The 19674-nt window shown below is 44.2% G+C and overlaps 2 protein-coding genes across 8 annotated transcripts; one reads left to right on the top strand and one right to left on the bottom strand.

Moving 5' to 3' along the window:
- The first annotated feature begins 4418 nt into the window (after positions 1 to 4418).
- On the top strand, positions 4419 to 13272 carry DNAJA4 (DnaJ heat shock protein family (Hsp40) member A4). Of its 4 annotated transcripts, XM_083371440.1 has the most exons (9): positions 4419 to 4500; positions 5604 to 5712; positions 6352 to 6489; positions 9620 to 9800; positions 10412 to 10516; positions 11094 to 11321; positions 11796 to 12026; positions 12111 to 12211; positions 12720 to 13272. In XM_083371440.1, exons 3-9 carry the CDS (start codon positions 6358 to 6360, stop codon positions 12933 to 12935), a joined length of 1194 nt encoding a protein of 397 aa, XP_083227566.1. In that variant the 5' UTR covers positions 4419 to 4500; positions 5604 to 5712; positions 6352 to 6357; the 3' UTR covers positions 12936 to 13272. The 4 variants fall into 4 exon arrangements, with proteins under 4 accessions (XP_083227566.1, XP_083227564.1, XP_083227567.1 ...); XM_083371438.1 differs by having other exon boundaries at positions 11796 to 12211; XM_083371441.1 differs by lacking the exon at positions 5604 to 5712 and having other exon boundaries at positions 4451 to 4500.
- SKIC8 (SKI8 subunit of superkiller complex) lies at positions 10874 to 19362 on the bottom strand. 4 transcript variants are annotated; one of them, XR_014493539.1, is made up of 12 exons: positions 18769 to 19362; positions 18624 to 18651; positions 17808 to 17913; positions 17022 to 17194; positions 16290 to 16438; positions 15338 to 15431; positions 15138 to 15231; positions 14681 to 14773; positions 13994 to 14072; positions 13702 to 13891; positions 12315 to 12378; positions 10874 to 11262 (listed from the first exon to the last, which is right to left on the bottom strand). XR_014493539.1 is itself a non-coding variant. In XM_083371442.1 (10 exons), the coding sequence occupies exons 1-10, from the start codon at positions 18778 to 18780 to the stop codon at positions 13802 to 13804; spliced, it is 918 nt and encodes a 305-aa protein (XP_083227568.1). In that variant the 5' UTR covers positions 18781 to 19361; the 3' UTR covers positions 13643 to 13801. The 4 variants fall into 4 exon arrangements, 1 of the variants encoding a protein (XP_083227568.1); XR_014493541.1 differs by lacking the exon at positions 10874 to 11262 and having other exon boundaries at positions 12237 to 12378; positions 18769 to 19361; XR_014493540.1 differs by lacking the exons at positions 10874 to 11262; positions 12315 to 12378 and adding an exon at positions 13463 to 13591.
- Positions 19363 to 19674: the final 312 nt, after the last annotated feature.

Below are 19674 nucleotides of genomic sequence, written 5' to 3'. Positions count from 1 at the left end.
AAACTCCAGAGGCAAACTGCAGATTTTAGTTAAGAATCCAGTGGACATCAACTTGGCCCAGACGTGCAGCGAGAAAGATTGAGGGTCTCCAAAGCTCTTCCTGGTCAACTTGCTGGGAAACTCCTTCGTGTTCAGCAGGGACAAACTTTCCTTTCATTCAGTGTTTTTTCCCTTGTCCGTGAGAAGAATCTCAATGACGTTTGTGGCCAGACATCCCTTGGCACAAAGGAGAAATTGGAAGTGGCAGAGTCACCGATGGACACCCTGGAAGAAGTTAAATTTCTGGAAAGGAGGGACGATGCAGCCAGAAAAGCATTTCGGCCACTGCGGTGTATGCAGTTTATTGGGAAATCAAGATTCGGCTTTTGGAATTTTTAATTCCCCCTTGCAGTGATAACTATTTCATTCATTCATTCATTCAAACTTTAAACCACCCCATCTCGGAAGCTCTCGGGTTAGTTTGCAATAAAACACCATAAGCAAAACAGTGGGAATGAAAACCTAGGCAGATAAAATGAAGAATACACTACAGGTTCAGCAATGACAAGGCAATACAAATAAAAAGCCAATTAAATAAAGGGGAAAATAAAGGGGCCTTTATCTGGGACCAAAATGCTGCTAGGTGAGCCTTTCTGGGGAAGGGTTTCTATCAACGAGGGGGCCACCACAGAAAAAGCTCTTCCTCTTCTACATCTGAACTTGCCTTCCTTGGTTGGGGGGACCTGGAAGAGGGTCTCACTGCAAGTTCTTAAGGCACAGGTAGATATAGAAATCAAATTAAATCAAATTAAGTAGAATGCTGGTAACCTGATCCTGTACCTTCCATTCTGGTTTCCTGCTGTTTGCTGCTAATCGTGTGAAAATCTCATTAAATCGGTGTTGATTCTTAGTGACCACATATCTAGATTTTTCTGATGATGATCTACTCCAACTGGGTTCTTCCGATCTTCCAAGGGTGCCCGCATCACCCTTACAACTGAGTCCCACCACCCTGCTTCTGGTTGCCTTCTTTTTCACTTTCCTTCCATCTTCCCCAGCATCAGAGCCTTTTCCAGAGAGCTGTCATATGTTAAACTTGTGTATTGCTTTAAAAGATTTAGTTTAAGGTTGGGAGGGGGAATGAGTAGGATTGCACCTTCAAGGCCATCTCTCTAACTAGAGACAATAAGGCCTTGGCGGGTTTCCTAACGGAAGGGAAACTGATTCTTTAAATTAATTGGAGAATATGATTAATGACAAAATTAGAAAGGTGGAGAATTGTGTTTTAATATATTGTGCAAGGGGCGGAAATTTCAGATTCCTTCGAGCAAGCATTTGCTGGTGTATTAGGCTAATAAAGGACTTTTAAGGTCAACAATGCCTCAGAGTCACTTGAAAAGCCCATACGTCGGAAACTTGACATTCAAAACAGGACAATTTGAACCTGGTCATTTGATCCTTGAGTAAGAATTCTGGGTTGATTGATTCAGTGATCCATCCATTTGTTTCTTGGTTGTCCATGGTATTCCCAAAAGTCAAAGGAGAATCTCAGTTATCCTGGTCACGGTTGTCCCAAGCGTGCTTTTTCAAGAGGCATCTGGACTTTCTTGGTTTTTCCTTGAAGACGTTTCATTTCTCAACCAAGAAGCTTTTTCAGAACTGAAGCAGCTTCTTGGATGAGAAGTGAAATATCTTCAAGGAAAAACCAAGAAAGTCCAGTCACCTCTTGAAAAAGCACTTTGGGATATTCTCAGAAGTCTTCCCTAGCTCCAAAGTTCAAAGTATCAATACTCTATTCTTCTCCATTTTAGAAACTAATAAATTGTAATAATGTACAAAAATACAGTTCACTCTTCCAAAAAGTGTTTATCTATGCCCTTCAGCCAATGTACAAATTAAGATCTGATAAAACAAAAATGACCTGCTTTTTTAAAGACTGGAAGTCACATCTAATTTGGGGTTGAGATTGACAAGGAGTTTGGGTGAGCCTAGAAGGTAAAAAAAGGCAACTTTTTATTAAGCAGAAGAATAGGGGGGTTTTTAATTTTATTTTTCCTAGGGTTTAAATAAACTCTGCAGAAATGCTCCCTGCTGACATTATACTGGGATGATCGTTGTGGTAAAATTACTTGACAGTGGCACGAATTAAAAATGGATATTAAATTATTTTTGTGATTGTGCTAAGCCTCTTTTGAGGTGTACATTCCCAGTTCTGGATTTTCCCAAAACTGGAATAAAGCATCAGGTTATTTCTGGATCTCAGAAAAGTTTGTGGACCATCTGAAGCTTGGAGCCCTCCTGAATTGTCCAATACTATGACGGAAGAAAGAGGAACATGAGACCTGCAGAAAAAAATTAAGTGTTCCTAAGCAACGATAAAGACTAAGGATAGCAACATTCCATGGGTTCCGTTTGACAGTTGGCTAGAGGAAAAAATAGATGGAAAATTCTCTGGTGGTAAAAGGATGAAACTTCTCAGCTTCTTTTCTCTTTTAAAATTCAGCAGCCTGTCCTAAATGATCACCACTGTTCCATCTTCTGCTTCCCAAGTTGGCCAAAATGTCTTCCAGCTTTTCACTCATTAGATGAATTGTCACAGTCAATGTAGGTAAGTTCCTTGCCAAAATGATAGGATTGCTGGGGTTGCTGCTCTATAAACACTTAAGTAAAATGGGTTTAATTAAAAATAAATTAACGGATATCCATTGGGTATAGTAAAAAAAAAAGTCAAGATACAGCTTCAAGCTTTTGCATTGCACATAAAAACAGATTTTCACACACACCTAGGTGGCCAGCATCTTGAGATCTTTGACCTTCCTTTGTGAACACCCCTGAATCAACCAAACCTTTTGCTTTGCTTTGTTTGTGATAATATCTATGTCTTTTTCCCACTTTTATGCATAAACAAAAGTCATGGAGTCCAAAGACGATGAAAAAAATTCTGGGCAATCATCATCAGAAGATAAAAAATCCAAAGATCAGTCCAATGAAGAGAAAAAAAGTAAGGAGTCCAATGCAGAGGACAAAAAGCCTAGTGAGAATCCCACAGAGAACGAGGAAGCCAAAGAAGCTGATGGCCACTCAGTAAGGCAAAATTATCATTTGTTTCATGCACTTTCCCTTTTAATTCTAGAGACTCTGGTTCCTTCCAGGGCTATTTTTATAATTATCCCGTTTTTCATAAAGCAATTGCAGATTAATTATAGAATAAAAGCTTGGAGGCCATGCAAATTTTCTCCCAATAGGAGAGAATATTGGTAGTTCAAGGTTGAACTGTGGCGTTCTTGACAGCGCTGAGGTTGGTGGTTATAGGCATCTCATTACCCAACTTGGCACCATCATCAGTGACAGTAGATGTGAGGTTGGCTGCTAGGTTTATTTGGAGCAGCTTGCCCTGCCAGTATTCGTGGGCGTGCAGTTTGTACCCTGAAGGAGAAAACTAGATTCCCAAACTAGATCTGTCCTGGATGATGTTGATCTAATAATATACAAGTAGGCCTCCGTTATCCATTCAGTCATCATTCAAACAGCACTGAATTAGGTCTTAGTTGGATCCTTGGATTCTGGCCACTGCAGTGTCGTTGAATTGCACTGGTCCTGCCGTCACATAGTGATTTTCCAAATTCTTACAAGCAAAGTCAATGGGGAAGCCAGCAGGAAGTCACAAATCTTGGTTACAGGAAGTCCTCACTTAAGAACGGCAACCAGACTGCGGGAATTGCCTTTGCACTTGATGTTGCACTTTATGGCCACATCCCTTAAGAACGCCGGTTCCAATTTCTGTCAAAGGTTATATATTTAGAATTGATTGTATGTTACTCCGGGCAATCCAGTGTATGTAGCAACAGAAGAACCCCATGCAATTGGATCCAATTCCTTTAAAAATGTCTCTTTCTTGGGGAAAAGTTCCATGTCACTGTTCTTATTATTTGGAGCTCTGTTTGCATTGCATTGAAGCACTCCAAGCAGACCGCTACTTTTGTTCAAGACAACCCTGCGAGGTAGGCCAGGCTGAGCAAATTGGAATCACCCGAGACCCTCTTTCAGCCTTCCTGAAGCCCTGGACCTCCTCAGGATCACTCACAGGGGTCAGCCGGGACTGCCTGAAAAAAAACCAAAAACCTGAAATTTAAAACAAAACTTGAGGAAAAGTCTTCCCACAGAAACCTGAATTTTAAAACAAAACTTGAGGAAAAGTCTTCCCACAGGAGACCTGAGGCGTCGCTACGCCACTAGCTCAGGCGGGCTTTTCCTCGCGGCGGGCGGGAGAAGACCGCCGAGGAGGGCGTGGCCGCGTTTGCTCTCGCCCCGCCCCTTGATTCCCGGCCGCGCGCCGATTGGTCGTCCCCCACCGGCCGCCGAGGCTCCGTCCAGATGTTTCTAGAGCCTGTCGTGACGTCACGGCGGCGGCGTTCCAGAAAGTTCGCGGCGGCCCCTATAAAAGCGCCGCAGCCGGTCGGCCCCGCGCCAGGAGCGAGTGATCGGGGCGGGTGGAGGAGGCGTTGCGCCCGGCCGGCGAAGGTGAGACTCGGGGCTTCCCGGAGCGGTGATCGGGCAGGCGAAGCTTCGGAGGGAGAAAGACTTCAAATCTGTGCTGTCATTAAATGGAATGCAACCTTGGACTACAAACCCCATCGTCCGCCACTTGTTGCATCCTTTCCCCTGTCTCGGCCAGCCCCGATCGCCCTCTCCCTTCAGGGTGGGCAGAGGGTGATGGGAGGTGCGGTTAACCGGGTGGGTGAGCGGCCGAGGATCATGGGATTTGTAGATCAAGGAGCTCGGGAGGGGCGAGGCAGCAGGAGGAGGAGGTGCTGGTCTGGGCGAGGATCATGGGAGTTGCAGTCCAAAACGGGGCAGCGAGGTAGGTTTTGCACTGGGGATGATGGGGCTTGTAGTCCAGGTTTTTTTTAAAAAAAAAATAATAATTTGGAAGGGACTTGGGAGGTCTTCTAGTCCAACCCCCCGCTTTTGAGGTGCTCTGGCTGGGGATCATGGGAGTTGTAAAGCTCTGGGAAGAAATGGGCGGGCAGGCAGAGAGGTCAGTTGCGTTGGTATCAGTTGGTTGGCAAAATCTGGGGGGGGGGTTCCCTTTTGGCCAGAATTGCAATTCCAGATGGGGAAATCAAAATAATTGGGCTGCTTCCCTGGGGGGGGGGATCTGAAAGCCCCCCAACTCCCCAGGAGGCCTTCATTGGAAGGGCAAGAACATTAATAGGACCAGGCTCTAATATTAATAAATCCAGGATTGGGGAGAAATCCAAAAGGGGAGTGATAAGAAAAATTCTTAATCCTACTTGCTGCTGTTGGACTTGATTGGGATAAACTGGGTCTTTGGGAAGAAAAAGGGGGAAGCCGCGGAAAATGATGATTCGTAGTCGGTCCATAGGATGGCTGGAAAGGAATCCCCATTCAGCAGCCCCATGAGCCTGCTTTATTATTATTTGTTAAATTTATCTGCAGCCCACCTAGTATACCATTTATTTGGAATAGAGCAAGCTCTGTGTGTGTGTGTGTGTGTGTATTGTGATAAACTGTAGCTGATCGAAAATAATTCAGATTTTTTTGGTTATACAATACTGGTGCTTAACTAGTTGTTATTAATAAGCTCTTGTGACTGTCCATAGGGCTGAAAAGCTGCGCACCTGTCATTTTCCATGGCCTTGTGTTGTTGTGGGGAAAAATAGAAGTGTTGGATGTCTTTGGCTGCCTTGAGTAATTGTTAAAAATAATAAGGTGAGGTAGAAATAAATCTTTAGAACTTAGGTGTGGTGTGTATTTGCTTGCCCTTGCTAGTTATTGTGTGATTTAGTTAGTTAACTTTATGAAACTTTGGGGCCATAAATGCAAGAACTGGCTCTGCCCACACCTCCCCTCCAAGTGGCTGCTCATTTCTGCTTTTAGGCATCCAGATCAGGAGTTGATTTTTTTGGTCCCAGTTTCAACAGCAAGATAAGCTATTTGATATGAGCAAGTTGGCTTCGTCCCTGGAACAGTGCATAACATGTTGCGCTATAAGGAAAAGAGGCCACCCACGAAGGGATGATTATTTATGCATGGAATTGCTAAATTTGTTGAAGGTTGCTTAAAGAAAATACAAAACACGGGTTTTCCCATTGAGACCAAGACTGGGGCGTTCAACCTTGGGAACTTTAGGACCTGTGGACTTCAACTCCCAGAATTCCCCAGACATCTTCAGGTTGCCAAAGTTGGACACCCCCCTGACCTAGATTGGATTAAAAACATATCAGAAAAAATAGAATTCTGTGTGTGAAACCAAGCGGAAAAATGCCCTGCCAGTAAATAAAAAGAATACTGAAATATTGATGCTGAGGCATTGAGTGAATAGTTGATTTGTTTCTCTCTCTCTCTTAGGCAACCATGGTGAAGGAAACCGGTTATTACGACACTCTGGGTGTGAAACCCAGTGCCACCTCCGATGAAATTAAGCGTGCCTACCGCAAGTTAGCATTGAAGTACCATCCTGATAAGAACCCCAGCGAGGGCGAGCGGGTATGAGCTGAGTTACATGGGGGCAACTTTAGCACCCAGGACCTAAATGTGCCTTTGCCGTGTAATCTGTATAATCAACTGACTGCATTTCCAATTGTAGCAAGAAGAGGCACAGTTCACACACACAAACACACACATATGCTACTGACAGAAGAGAATATTTGTAGCTCAGGGTTGAACGGTGGGGTTCTTGGTGCTCTCTGAGTTTGGTGGTTTTCTGGCAGATGTTTCATGACCCAGCCAGGTAATATCAGTGATAGAAGGAAATGCAAAACCCCCACTTATTTCTAGCACTGATGATGTTACCTAGTTGGGTCATGAAATGAGACAACCAAGCTCAGAGAGCAGTACAAACCCCAACATTGCTACTATTAATGCTTTCAGGATGGACCTCTGTTTGCACAGGTTGCATGGAAAAATCACCCTACTCTAAATCTTGCCTTGGGTACTACGCAGAAGGTCCTGTAAAGTAGAGGTCCCTAACCTTTTGGGCACCAGGGACCGGTTCTGCGGTGAGAGGTTTTTCTGCGGATCGGAGGATGCGTGTGTTTGTGTGCTACCTGCATCCTGCGGATGGGGCTCTGTGTGGACCGGTTGCTGGCATGCCACAGCCTGATACCAGTCCACGGACCGGGGGTTGGGGACCCCTGCTGTAAAGTGTGACTGCACTGACATGACAGCAGCTGCAGCAGTGTCCATTGCAATTGGGAGGCAAATCCTGTTTGTGACTTCCTGCTGGTTTCCCCAATGACTTTGCTTTTGGGAAACTGGCACTGAAGGTCGCAAATGGCAGTGATGTTATTGCAAGCAACACAGCAGCCACAGCTGCAAGGAGCAGTCATAAGTCCCCTCATTCAGTGCCATTGTAATTTTGGTCATTCCACAAGGTCGTTTCCTGCTGACCTTGGCTATGGGAAGCCAACAGGAAGTTATCTTGCCTAGCAAATCTGGGATTCAAGTACTGATAACCAGGACTTCTGTTACTAAGTAGTGCAGCCACACTATATGGCTGCATCGTTTAGTGTCAGGTATCCCAGTCCCAAAGTCTAGGAATACTTCTATTAAAAAATTAACTGTTGGTTCTCTCTATTGATCATCCCGCTTAGTGCTGATGGAGTTTGGAGTACACCTGTTTTTCCCATCCTTGAGAACTTTCCTGAGACATCCTACTGGCTGAAAAATAATATTGTTCTGTTATGCAATTATCCATTATCAGACTGTTGAGCTTTACATTTGACCAAAAAGCAAGCAGTAATTATTTTTAAATAACTGGGTGTAGTCAGCGGTACAATTTTTCCTGGAAACCTGATTTAAATATCTAGTAAGTTTAAGAGTATTTTCATTTGTTTCCTATGTTTGAGGTACTAAAGAGTCTGGCTTAGCTCTAAAAGGACTGGTGGAAAAGCAGCAGATACGACTAACATACATTCAAGCTCGTTTGCAGTGCACTGTAGAGGGGAAAAGCTAATTGATGTGAATGCACAGTTGTGCATGAACTTTTTAATTTAAGAAGGCGAGTCTAACATGCTGGTGTTGGGTCACAAAATAATTTGAGGCGGGGGGGATTATTTTTAGCAACAATACGTGTGACACTTCTGTATGAGCAAAAAGCTGTTAATTCAAATTAATAAAATCTATCAAACTTGTCACGTGCATATTTTCATTTCAGCACTGATTAAAATGGCCTGTCTGGAAATGGTAGTTTATTTGAACTTTGGCAGGGAACATTTAATTTTTCATAGCGTAGAGACATTTGGTCCTTTGCTGGCATCCCAAACACAACATCCAGTTTCTTTGGATTATAAATAAAACAGTGGCCGACTGCAGTTTTGCTGCACCAGTGTAGCATCCTTTGTGATCCCAGCTTGTGATGCATGGCTCTGCCATGATACAAAGCTGCCTCATGCAAAAGCGTTGAGTTCAGTCTTTTCCCCAGGTGGAAAACGTCGAAGTTGAAGGAAATGCCGACATGTTTATTATCTCCAAAGAATTATAACAATGCACTGATTGAAACTTAGAAAAGGAAAAACAGCTGCTTTGAGGCTGGGAGGATGAAAGCTCTTTCTCCTACAGAATATGTTTTCCGTAATGCAAATGTCACTCAACATTGCATAAGAATGGCAGGGGCTGTACAGGAGCCAAACTTGTGCATACATCTTCACACTTGCTGGATTTCTTTCTAGCTACTGGCATCAGACATGAGATACTGAATGCAAACAAAAACTGGGTGGGGGGAGGTGTTCTAAAATCCAAGAGGCAGCCCCTTGACCGCAGAACAAGAGAAGGAGGATGTGACGAGGGGACGTAGGAATTACTAATTATGAGATAGAAGTAGAGTATTTGCTGTAGGGAGAAACTGCTGGGATGGCCCCAAACCTGTTAACACCCTTGGCTTTAAAGTTGAGGAACAGGAGCCCATAGCTTCATTTTGTGCTGCATAAGTAAACGGAGAAAGTCAAAGAAAGACGAGCTGATTGCTCGGTCAGTTATTGTCCACTCAAAGTCTGCCCTGGATGGAAGCACTATTCCTCTAAAACACCTCCTGTCTTATCTCTGCAGACACAATCACACAACTGGATACACACATGGACTTGACTGGAGGTGGACAGTCAAAAGATCTTCCAGATCAGCTCCAGAATTTGTTACCCGTCATATTTATTTTGATGGCGACTTCCAAATAAGAGCATTCACTTGAAAAGATGAAAAACCCTCCTCACTCTGGACCGCCTGAGACTGGGCAGAAGGCGCCCCCTGTACAATGTTAAAAACACAATTCTGGCTTGGAACTGTGTTTTAACATTTTAGAGGGGATGCAAACAAGGTTCCCTTGATATTTAAACCAGTAGGCCTGTTTGGGGATTCACACTACCGCTCTATATATTCTCCCTCTGGAAATTGGGGTATTAGCCCTTCAGTTTTTAGCATGTGTAGCCAGAACTCTGAGCGCCACACATAGGCACTTTGGGAAACGTTCAAGTGAGCGTACGACTGCTGATCTGAGATCTGTACCTTTTTTTATAATGTGGCTGGTGTGCTATTCTCGTGTGTGGAGGTTCAGACTTTGTTTTTTTAAAGTTAGTTTCCCCTGTGTGCTAGCCAGTTAATTCAGAGGGTCTCTTTCTCTCCTTAGTTTAAGCTCATTTCCCAGGCTTACGAGGTCCTGTCGGATCCAAAGAAGAGAGATCTCTACGATCAGGGTGGCGAGCAAGCCATTAAAGAAGGGGGCTTAAGCGGGGGCAATTTCTCTTCGCCCATGGACATCTTCGACATGTTCTTTGGAGGCGGCGGCCGGATGAATCGAGAAAGAAGAGGTAGGGGGCCTGGGTTTTTTACTTGCCTTGCCTCAGTTCAAGCAGTTGAGGGAAACTGGAGAGGTCAAACGCTTGTAACGCGTTCTTCGCCAACGATCACGGAGAAAAGGGTAATTTTTTACAGCAAACCTGCTTCGATACAGGTGACTTATTCAGAGTCAAGTAGTTTGGGTGGGGGGAAGAGAATGGCAAAGCTGAATACTGTAGTACAGGGATCTCCAACCTTGGCAACTTTACAGCTTGCAGACTTCAACTCCCAGACCTCTGCTGTAATAAATTCGTAGCAGTTTGGTTTTCTGTCTGAATAATTGAAAATTCTGGACATTTTCAGAGTCAGTGAGCTCCCCTAGAAATTTGTGTAGGGAAGGAGGCCATGAGTTTTGCAGTTTAAATCCTGCTTGAGGTGGTTGACTAGAGACGAGCGATTGCACTGTTTTTGAAAAACAATTTGGGAGATAAATTTTATTTCGATGTTAGCCGTGGGGCAATAGTTGCAATTGTCCAACTTTTCTACAAAGGGTGGGGGCTGCCATGTTAGGTGTGCCAGTAGCTCTGCTGAAAAACTCGAAAGGCACCTTGGATATTGTTAACTGCACTTATGTTTTAATCAGGTAAGAATGTTGTCCATCAGTTGAGTATCACACTGGAAGACGTGTACATGGGAGCCACAAGAAAACTAGCACTTCAGAAGAATGTTATCTGCGACAAGTGCAAAGGTAACAATTCCTCGATTAGACGACTGCAAGAATTGAGTACAAAAGTTGGACCCGTCTCGGGAATTTTAGAAACTGCTCTTGCCTTCTTGACCGAAAATGCTGATCATTTCATACAGTGTATTTTAAGACACCAGCTGTCTTTGAAGTAAAGCAGATTTTGTGGCGTGGTGACTCACCAAAAGTGTTTTAATCCAACCACAGGAATAGGTCACTAGTCTATATTTGTGTTAGATTCATCTCATGGAGATTGCTCTGAAGTAATATCCCAAATGAAATCTGCTGGGGCATTTATTTTTCCTCTGCTTCAATCCAGCTTTTTGGAAGGGGGGGGGGAGAATGCATAAAAATACTGTGTTTTATTATAGACTGAAATGCAGACAGCTGGAATACAATTCACTCCACTGAATGAGAGGTGTAATGCAATCTTAATCCTGTTCTCACAGAGTGCTGGGAACTCTGCACATTGCTGAAATTAGTGTTCAGTTTGGAGAGTTGAACCAAAACTTATTTTGTGTATGTGCGGTTTGTGTTATTTATTTATGTATGTATGTGTGTGTCTTGTGTTCCTTCTTCCAAGGTTATGGTGGGAAAAAAGGGGCTGTAGAAAAATGTCCCACATGCAAAGGGCGAGGCGTGCAGGTGCTGGTCCAGCAGATTGGACCCGGCATGGTGCAGCAGATTCAGACCGTGTGTCCAGACTGCAAAGGCCAAGGAGAACGGATAAATCCCAAGGACAGGTGTACCAACTGCAATGGCAACAAGGTGGTTAGGGAGAAAAAAATCATCGAAATTCACATCGATAAAGGTAAGTGTTGGAAATGGACGAGAGGGCGTGGGAGACAGCTGTGCAGCTCAGTTATTCTTGTGAAACTCAGAGGCTAAATCTTGGTCACTTTAAGTACCAGGACTTTGAAACCCAGTAGACATGGCCTCATTTTAGGATTGTTGTTCTGTGAGAAGTAACCTTTTTAAGTGGTAAAACTGCACTTCTGTTGTGAAAGGCTGTTCTTACGTTCTTTGGAACTAAATTTTGGTTGCTCGTAACAATTTCAGCATAGGCCAAACCACAGGCTCCTTGTTTGCTGTTCAATCACGAGTTTCTGAAATTAATTTTAGGATAAGAACATGTACACAGAGATAAATACATGAATAGAAGTTTGAAGGTGTGCTGAATTGCAATTGCATAAAAATTCCCGATCATTGGAAGTACATCCCATAGAAATATCTTGCTGTGATCAAGGCTTCTCTTCCCCCCCCCCCCCCCCCCCCCGTTTTCTAGGTATGAAAGATGGCCAGAAGCTAGTATTTTACGGAGAAGGTGATCAAGAACCTGACCTGGAACCGGGAGATGTCATTATCGTACTGGATCAAAAAGATCACTCTGTGTTTCAAAGGAGAGGCAATGACTTAGTTATGAAAATGAAAATCCAGCTGACAGAGGCATTGTGCGGCTTTAAGAAGACCATTGAAACGCTGGATGACAGAGTCCTTTTAATCTCCTCCAAACCAGGTAAGCTTGGCCTTTTGGGTGCGTGTGCATGTGTGTGTGTAGAACTACATTACATTTTATCCATTACATTTCATCTTCCAACAGGTGAAGTGATAAAGCACGGAGACATCAAATGCATCGTAAATGAAGGAATGCCGATTTATAAATCTCCCTTGGAAAAAGGTTCCTTGATAATACAGTTTCTGGTAAGCAAGGCGGTTGCTTTTTAAAAAATACAATTACTTAATGCCGGCGTGGAAGGTTGAGCTGATATAGCGACTAAAATTTGGGTTTTGTGCCTTTAATTACCTGGGCCTGCTGTAAATTCCCGCTGAACTCGGAATTGGTGAGGGAACGTGATGGTTTTCCATAGCTGTGAATAGAAACACTTCGCTGAATAAGCAAAAGCCACATTTTTACCAGATTTAGTTTAGAATGATCAGTGATGGAGTTTATACGTGATGAACCTCCGAGCTGCTTGTTTGTGAGGCGTAGCCTGTTGTTTCAAATCTATCCAGTTTTAACGGTTTCTTCAATTTCAAAATTTCATTTTGATGTATGCCGATTGGTGTACATTCAAAGTGACAATAAAGTTATCATTTGGGTTTGAAAAAATAAAAACAAACCAATTACGGCTTCGCACGAGTGAGTCAGACCTGTGGCAATCCGGGACATGCGCTTGACTCAAGTTCGAATTCTGTCTTCCTCTCCCAGGTGGCCTTCCCCGAGCATCACTGGCTTTCCAACAATCAGCTCCCTCTCTTAGAAGCTCTGCTGCCTCCCAGGGAAGAGGTAACCGTTTCCGAAGATATGGATCAAGTTGAGCTAGCAGAATTCGATCCCAAGGAACGGACGTACCGAAACCACAGGGAAGCCTACGAAGAGGACGATGAAGGCCCAAGAACGGGGGTCCAGTGCCAGACCTCGTGAACCGAGCAGTCCTGGCACATGAACTTGTCAGAGAACTTGAGGAACCGTCGCTGAACTCCGAGGCTTGTCGAGTTCGGCACGACGAATGGCTGTATATTAGTTCGTATTCCATATTTGTGTTCATGTTGTAAAAAAAGAAATGGATCTGCGTAACTTGAAACCCGAATGTCCTGCTGTTCGATTTAAATAAGCTTTTTTTTTTTTTCATTTACACAAAAAAAAACGTCCCAGGCCTGCGGTTTTCTGGCTGTCTGGGGCTACGAAGAATGCTTGCTGGGGATTAAACCGCGACTGATCAAGAGAGCCGAGTGTTTGAGAAATAGGCATGTAAAGATTTTCCCCAGCAGTAGTTACTTTGAACATTGCCACGTCACCTTAACAAGACTGTCTCAATATGCTAGATTATTTATTTAATAGATATTTTATCAAATAAAATATCAGGACCATTTTTTGTGTGTATGAAACTCTTCATGGTTACTCTGGATGGGAATTGTGTGTTTATTTCTGTGGGGAAACTCACGGAAAGAGTTTGGAATGGTCCTTCACACACTTTGCACATAGGAACTGAGCCCGATTCCGCTTAGCTTTGTGAGGTCATCGACTGGCAAATGCTTTAGGAGAGGTTTACACCAATTTGGAAGGCAATATTGTTAAGTCTGCAAAACAACCAACAGCGCCGGGAGGAAAACACTGAATTGCTGCCCAGATGCCACAGCAGGGGTTTATTTAGCTTTAAAACAATTAAAAAAAACAGCAAAACGCCCACCTGAATAATTTTCAGATGCCCATCTATTAAGATTTTTCAAAGAGTATCAAAATATGTTTCAGACAGCCGACATCAATAGTTCTCGCAAGCAGAAATCTTTTTACACAGGACAATCGTAAACGTGTATTTCTTGATCGTCCCCAACAGAGACAATTTTTGAGCCGCTCCCATTGTACTGCACACCCCAGACCTGTGGGTGGGAGAGAAGGTTCCCCCCCCCCAACAGGTTAGAGAGGAGGAGAGCCGGTGACTGGCTATCCCAAAGGGCAGCTCCAGCCTCCCTCTCCCTTACCTGGTCTTGGTGGTCAAAGAAGGTGTGGACGCAGGTCCTGGAAGGCACGTCCCAGACTTTGACCGTTTTGTCTGATGAGCTAGGATTGAAAAAAAGGGTGGTTGCCTCGTTTAATGCCAGGATTCCCGTATTGAGTCCGGCTACAGTTGCTTTAATAATAATAATTATAATAATAATAATAATAATAATAAACCTTTATTGTCAAAGTACAACATGTGTACATTGAGATTAGCTGAGCCTCCCCCCCCCCCGTGCTCTCTCCCCACAACACACAGTGACAACAAACCCTCCATCCCACCACACTATGTGAACCAACTACACCACACAGTTATGTGCTCTTAGGAAAGTATTGATTTGGTTTCTATCCTGCCTTTTGTACAATAAAAGTTCACTGCTTGGTAGATGTGGATGATAAATCTAGCAATGGCCAATTTTAGAAAGATCCTTCCCTTCTTCCTTCCTTCCCTCCTACTCCTTCCTCCATCTTCCTTCATTCCTTCCCTCATCTTCCTTCTCCCCCTATTTTTCCCTCCCATTCCTCCCTCCATTTTCCTTTCCTCATCTTCCTTCTCCCCTCTTCCTTCCCTCTATTATTTTCTCTTTCCCTCCCTCCTTCCTTCCTTCCCTCCCTCCGCCCTCCCCCAAATCTGTTACAATTGTGGACAGAATATATATTGCTCTACTTACCTGGAAACAAAATGGGTATCGTCAGGGCAAAAGGCTACATTTAATACCCAAGATCCGTGGCCGCTCAGAGTGCCTGCCAAGTTGGCGTGCTGTCTGTGAATTCAAAAACAGATTCTGGGTTAGAGAAAACATCTTAAAATTCAGGCTCTTGCACAGAATGCCCCCAAGATCCTTCTAACAAGAGGTAGGAATAGACAAGCTCAAACTAACAAGCTATCAATGACAGCTTGTAACCACAGGTAGACTTTTGAGATAGGAGAGAGAGTGCAACATCTTGCAAGAACTTCTTAACATCCGTGCCCATTTCAGGAGTGTTACCGTCATTCCTTGGATTCAGAGAACTCAGGAGTTGGGAAATGGAAATACAAAAGGGGAACAGCAAAGAGAGCTGGCTGGAGGATTTATGGAGAAGGGAGCCGAAACAGTAGATAGAGGGTTCAACAAAGGCATCACTCACACATCATATATCTTGATGTAGCCATCATCTGACGCAGTCACAAGCAACTGAGAGTCTGGAGAAAACGTCAAGGAACGGATAGGCATGGCGTGACCTGAAACGCGAGAGATAATCACTTTCTATTTTGGGCTGCTTGAAATGTAGTTTGCATCTTGCTCCATAAATCTACTGAACTACTTCCCAAAAATTCCAAACCTCACCTTCCAGCGTGTGGAGAAGTTTCCCGGTGGCAATATCAAAAATATTGATAATCCCGTCGATAGCTCCGCTGGCTAGATATTTTCCATCTGGACTCTATAACAGTCAGAAACGAGTATTGAGCCCCGCCCTCTTCTCCTATACCACAAGAAGCCACGATATTCACACAACACACTAGTCCTCTTCACCTTTTTGCATTTACAGAGTGTGAAATTTGGTGACTGACCTTGGTTACATTTTGGTTTTAGTAAGCTTGAAAACCCAGATAGAATTATTTGCAGTACATATTGTTCAAATGGCCTAAATGGGCTATTACGTCACAACCAATGAAGTGTGTTTTGTGAATCCACCTACCAGCTAGAATGCAGAAGAGAAACAAATCTTACCTAACCTTGGGATCATACAACGTAGCAAGGTAAGCATGGATGCTACCCATCTAATCGGCACATGGGACTTTAGGAAGGATATCAATGAAAGAAAAATAAGTTGTGGACCTATTAAAAGCGCAAAATACATCCGTCCTGATTTAGATCACACTGCTACATCCAGTGAGGAAGAACTAATGGAGACACATCTGTAAATCCCATTTAGGTGGGCTGGATTGATGGCTGACAAAAATACATCACTGCTGTGACGTCAGCAGAATTCCCTTTGAATGTTTCTGGATTCTAGTGTAGATTTTTACCCTGGTTCCAAATACCAAAAAAAATGCAGTTTATTTATCTCTCTTAAATTGATGTGCTCGAATTATGAAGGGAAAAGAGGACGGATTTATTTGGAAAATATTTTACGGTGCCGACACCCTCCCAGCAGTCTCTCTCCTCTCTCTTCCCTCAGTGCTGCTGGTAAAACCGTTATAATTCAGCACAAAGTATCTGGGATGACCTTGCAGAAGGAGAGTGATTATAACAGGTGAAAATACATGCTTATTAAAAGACAAATCAAGCATCTTACGTAGGCGATGCTTAGGATGAATTTCCCTCGAGTGTCCAAGGAATATTCCTTTTTTCCACTCTCAACGCCAAATATGTTGACTTTTCCGATGTGGCTTCCGGTTGCCACATACTGGGAATCGGGAGAAAAAGCCAGCGACCAAGCATCAACTGCGTGAAAGGAAGAGAACAAAACAGTGAGATATCCAGTAACGCGTAAGTTGCATTTATTTCTCTTGTGCAATATTCAAATGCCGGTCTGGCAAGGAAGCAAATAGTGTTCTGAATAAGCAAACCAGAATTAGTAAAGCTATATTCAGCTATTTTAGTAAAGCTATATTCAGTTGTGATTAGTCATGATTAACGTTAATTATGAGTTATGATAACTCTGGGTTATGAGTTCATTGTCTCAATGTGGGCTGTGAATACACATCCCAAAGGTCCTTCCCCCCACCAAAAGGCAACTGGACTTTTTTTCTTTGAAAACATTTCACTTCTCATCCAAGAAACTTCAGAAATAGACAAGGTCCAGTTGTCTTTGGGACAGCCACAACCGGGTAATTGAGAATCTCCATAGACTGTGAATATACCATTATTCACTGTCCTTTTAGTTATTTACTTATAAGTAAATAAAAAATATTATAACCGTCACTGTCATAACACAGTCAGCCATAACCTTTCATCTACTAATTAAAATGGATACGCCACAAGCAAATGACATTTGCTCAGTTCCCAGCGATGGGTCGAACATTACCTGGCCCAGCATCTATTGACTTAATCTGTTTGCCAGTGTCCAAGTCCCAAATGCGGATGTGAGCATCTAATGAGCTAGACGCAGCAACTGTGCCTGTGTGACTAATGTCCACAGAAACGACACCCAGCTGATGACCTTCTAAAGTCCACTTGAGGTCCAGCTTCTCCTCATTCCTTGGAGAAACAAAAAGAAAGCATTTTTTTCCCTAAAAAAGAATAAGTGGTACACCTATCAATAGTTTTCCATGTGGTGTATCTAGCAAGGCTTCCTAAAATTCCATTCTTGATACAGACTCCGCTCCCAAATCACGTTTTCCTCCCAAACCTGGAGGAACACTACAGGTAGTCCTTGACTTACGGCCATTCTTGAGCCCAGAATGATGATGTTAAGTCATGGCAGTCATTAGAGAAGCAACCTAGAACTAAGGAGCAATTTCCTGACAGTTAGAACAATTAACCAGTGGAACAACCTGACTCCAGAAGCTGTGAATACTCCAACACTGTAAGTTTTTAAGGAGAAATTGGAAAACCATTTGTCTGAAATGGTATAGGCCAGGGTTTCCTGCCTGAGCAGGGGGTTGGTCTAGATGACCTCCAAGTAGGTCTGTCAGAACTTTGAAAACAGGTCATAAATCGTACTGGGCAGATCCGTGGGAACTTCCAGTAGTCTCTAAGTGACGGGTTGTTAAACAAGGATTACCTGCACATGCTTCTCTTACTCGTTTAAGGACAGCTTTGCACACCTGTAAAACTGCACAGCGTTTTTAGAAAACCTCCTGGAATTTACCATTTCCAGACTTTCACCAGGTCATCCAGAGAGCCCGAGATTACGGTCTCCGAGCCGTCGTTTCTGTTTTTGCCCCAAGCTACCGACCAAATTGCATCGTCGTGCGCTAAGGGGGAAAAAAAGAGAGAGAGATGACTCTGTTAGCCTCTTCCAAGAAACAAGTTCTACTGAGCAAAGCCAGCCTCACCAGCAAGAAACCTGAAAAACCCTACAGAAGAGAATTCCAGGCGTTGATGATTCGATTTTGGGGGGATCCCGACCCTTCCCCAGTCATTGCCCAGCTAGTCTGGTGAACCACACTTTCTACCCGTGAAAAGCAAACCTGGCTTGAGCCTGCCCACACGTTAAGGGTCCCCTCTCTTAAGGGACCAAGAAGGGTCTTCTCCGTGGTGGCTCCCTCCCTATGGAACATCATCCCCATGAAGATAAGATTGGCCCCTTCGATGGGCTTGAAAGGCCCTGAAGACATACATTTGCCAGGTCTGAGGACCCCAGGGTGATACGGACCCCATCAAGTGGTTAATTTAATTGTTGTTGCCAGGGAGGTGGAGGACTACTGAGGTTTGTATTGGGGTTTGATTGTGGTTTGACTGCTGTAAGCCGCTCAGACTCACAGTAAGCAAGCTGGGCTTAATAAATAAAATGAATATTTTTTAAAGGCAAGAGATATCTTTGTTTCATCCATGACCTGAGCACGCCACCATATTTTTCATTTCATTTTATTTTTATTAAACTTATCAGCCGCCCATCTTACCACAAGGCAACTCCTTCCAAAGCAAACAAACCAAACAGTGCAGAAACACAGAATTTCCTTACCTTGTTCTTGCTTGAAGAGAATACTGTACTGAAAAGGAGAGGGGGGAAAAAAACCATTCAATCAACCATTCAATCCTCTTTTTATATATATATATATAAAGTGACAAATGTCAAATTGCAAAGCCGGGCGATGATGTCTACTTACCTGAGTTGTCATTTTTTTAAAATTATTTTCCCCCCCCTCACAAACCGATTGTGTGCATCAGAGCTCTGGAAGGAGAAGAAATTGCTGAGGAGAGAGGGGGGATAAAATACATTCCATTAAATATGCCGTCAATTCTCCGTTCAATTCAAAGCCGCCGTTGAAGAAGATAAAATGAGAAATGGAAGGGAAGGGAATTGGAAGGGAACAGGAATATAGAATAAAATCATCTTTACTGTCATTGCGTAACTCACAACGAAGGTGAGGGCTGTCCACCACCCACACGTAAAAACCACGAATAAGCACACACGTTACACCAGGGGTCTTCAAACTTGGCCCTTTGATGACTTGTGGACTTCAACTCCCAGAATTCCTCAGCCAGCAAAGCTGGCTGAGGAATTCTGGGAGTTGAAGTCCACAAGTCATCAAAGGGCCAAGTTTGAAGACCCCTGCGTTACACACACCAGCCATGATTAAAAGGCAACAAGCCCCGATGTGGGGGGGGGGGCGGCGGCGAGGCGGAAGAGCCCAGATGTGGTGGGGAGGCAAGAGGGGGTTGCTATGGAGACTGGCGTCCCTCCCTCCCCTTCTTCTCCCCTCGGTCGGCGCCCCCAGCAACTCACCCGCCCAGGCTGCAACGTCGCCGCATCAGCGCTTGGGGCGCCTGCCGATGACGACACGCCTCGCCACCGAGACGGCGGCCAGAAGGGCGGCGCGTAAAAGCGCTCTCTGCTGCCCCTCGGCGGCGCGGCAGGGACGCGCAGGCCCGGCTCACTTGGGCGCCTGGATCGCGGGGCGTTCGGCGCGCCGCTTGAGCAGAGGACGGGAGTGTGTGTGTGTGGGGGGGGGGGGGGAAATCTGGGAAGCATTTCTAGGACCCCCCCTCCCTTGCCAGGGGGGCGCCCGAGG

The sequence above is a fragment of the Vipera ursinii genome (assembly GCF_947247035.1).
Source record: "Vipera ursinii genome assembly, chromosome: 11".
Classification (NCBI taxonomy): Eukaryota; Metazoa; Chordata; class Lepidosauria; order Squamata; family Viperidae; genus Vipera; species Vipera ursinii.
Note: the sequence above shows the minus strand (reverse complement) of the source record. Positions and strands in the feature narration are given on the sequence as shown.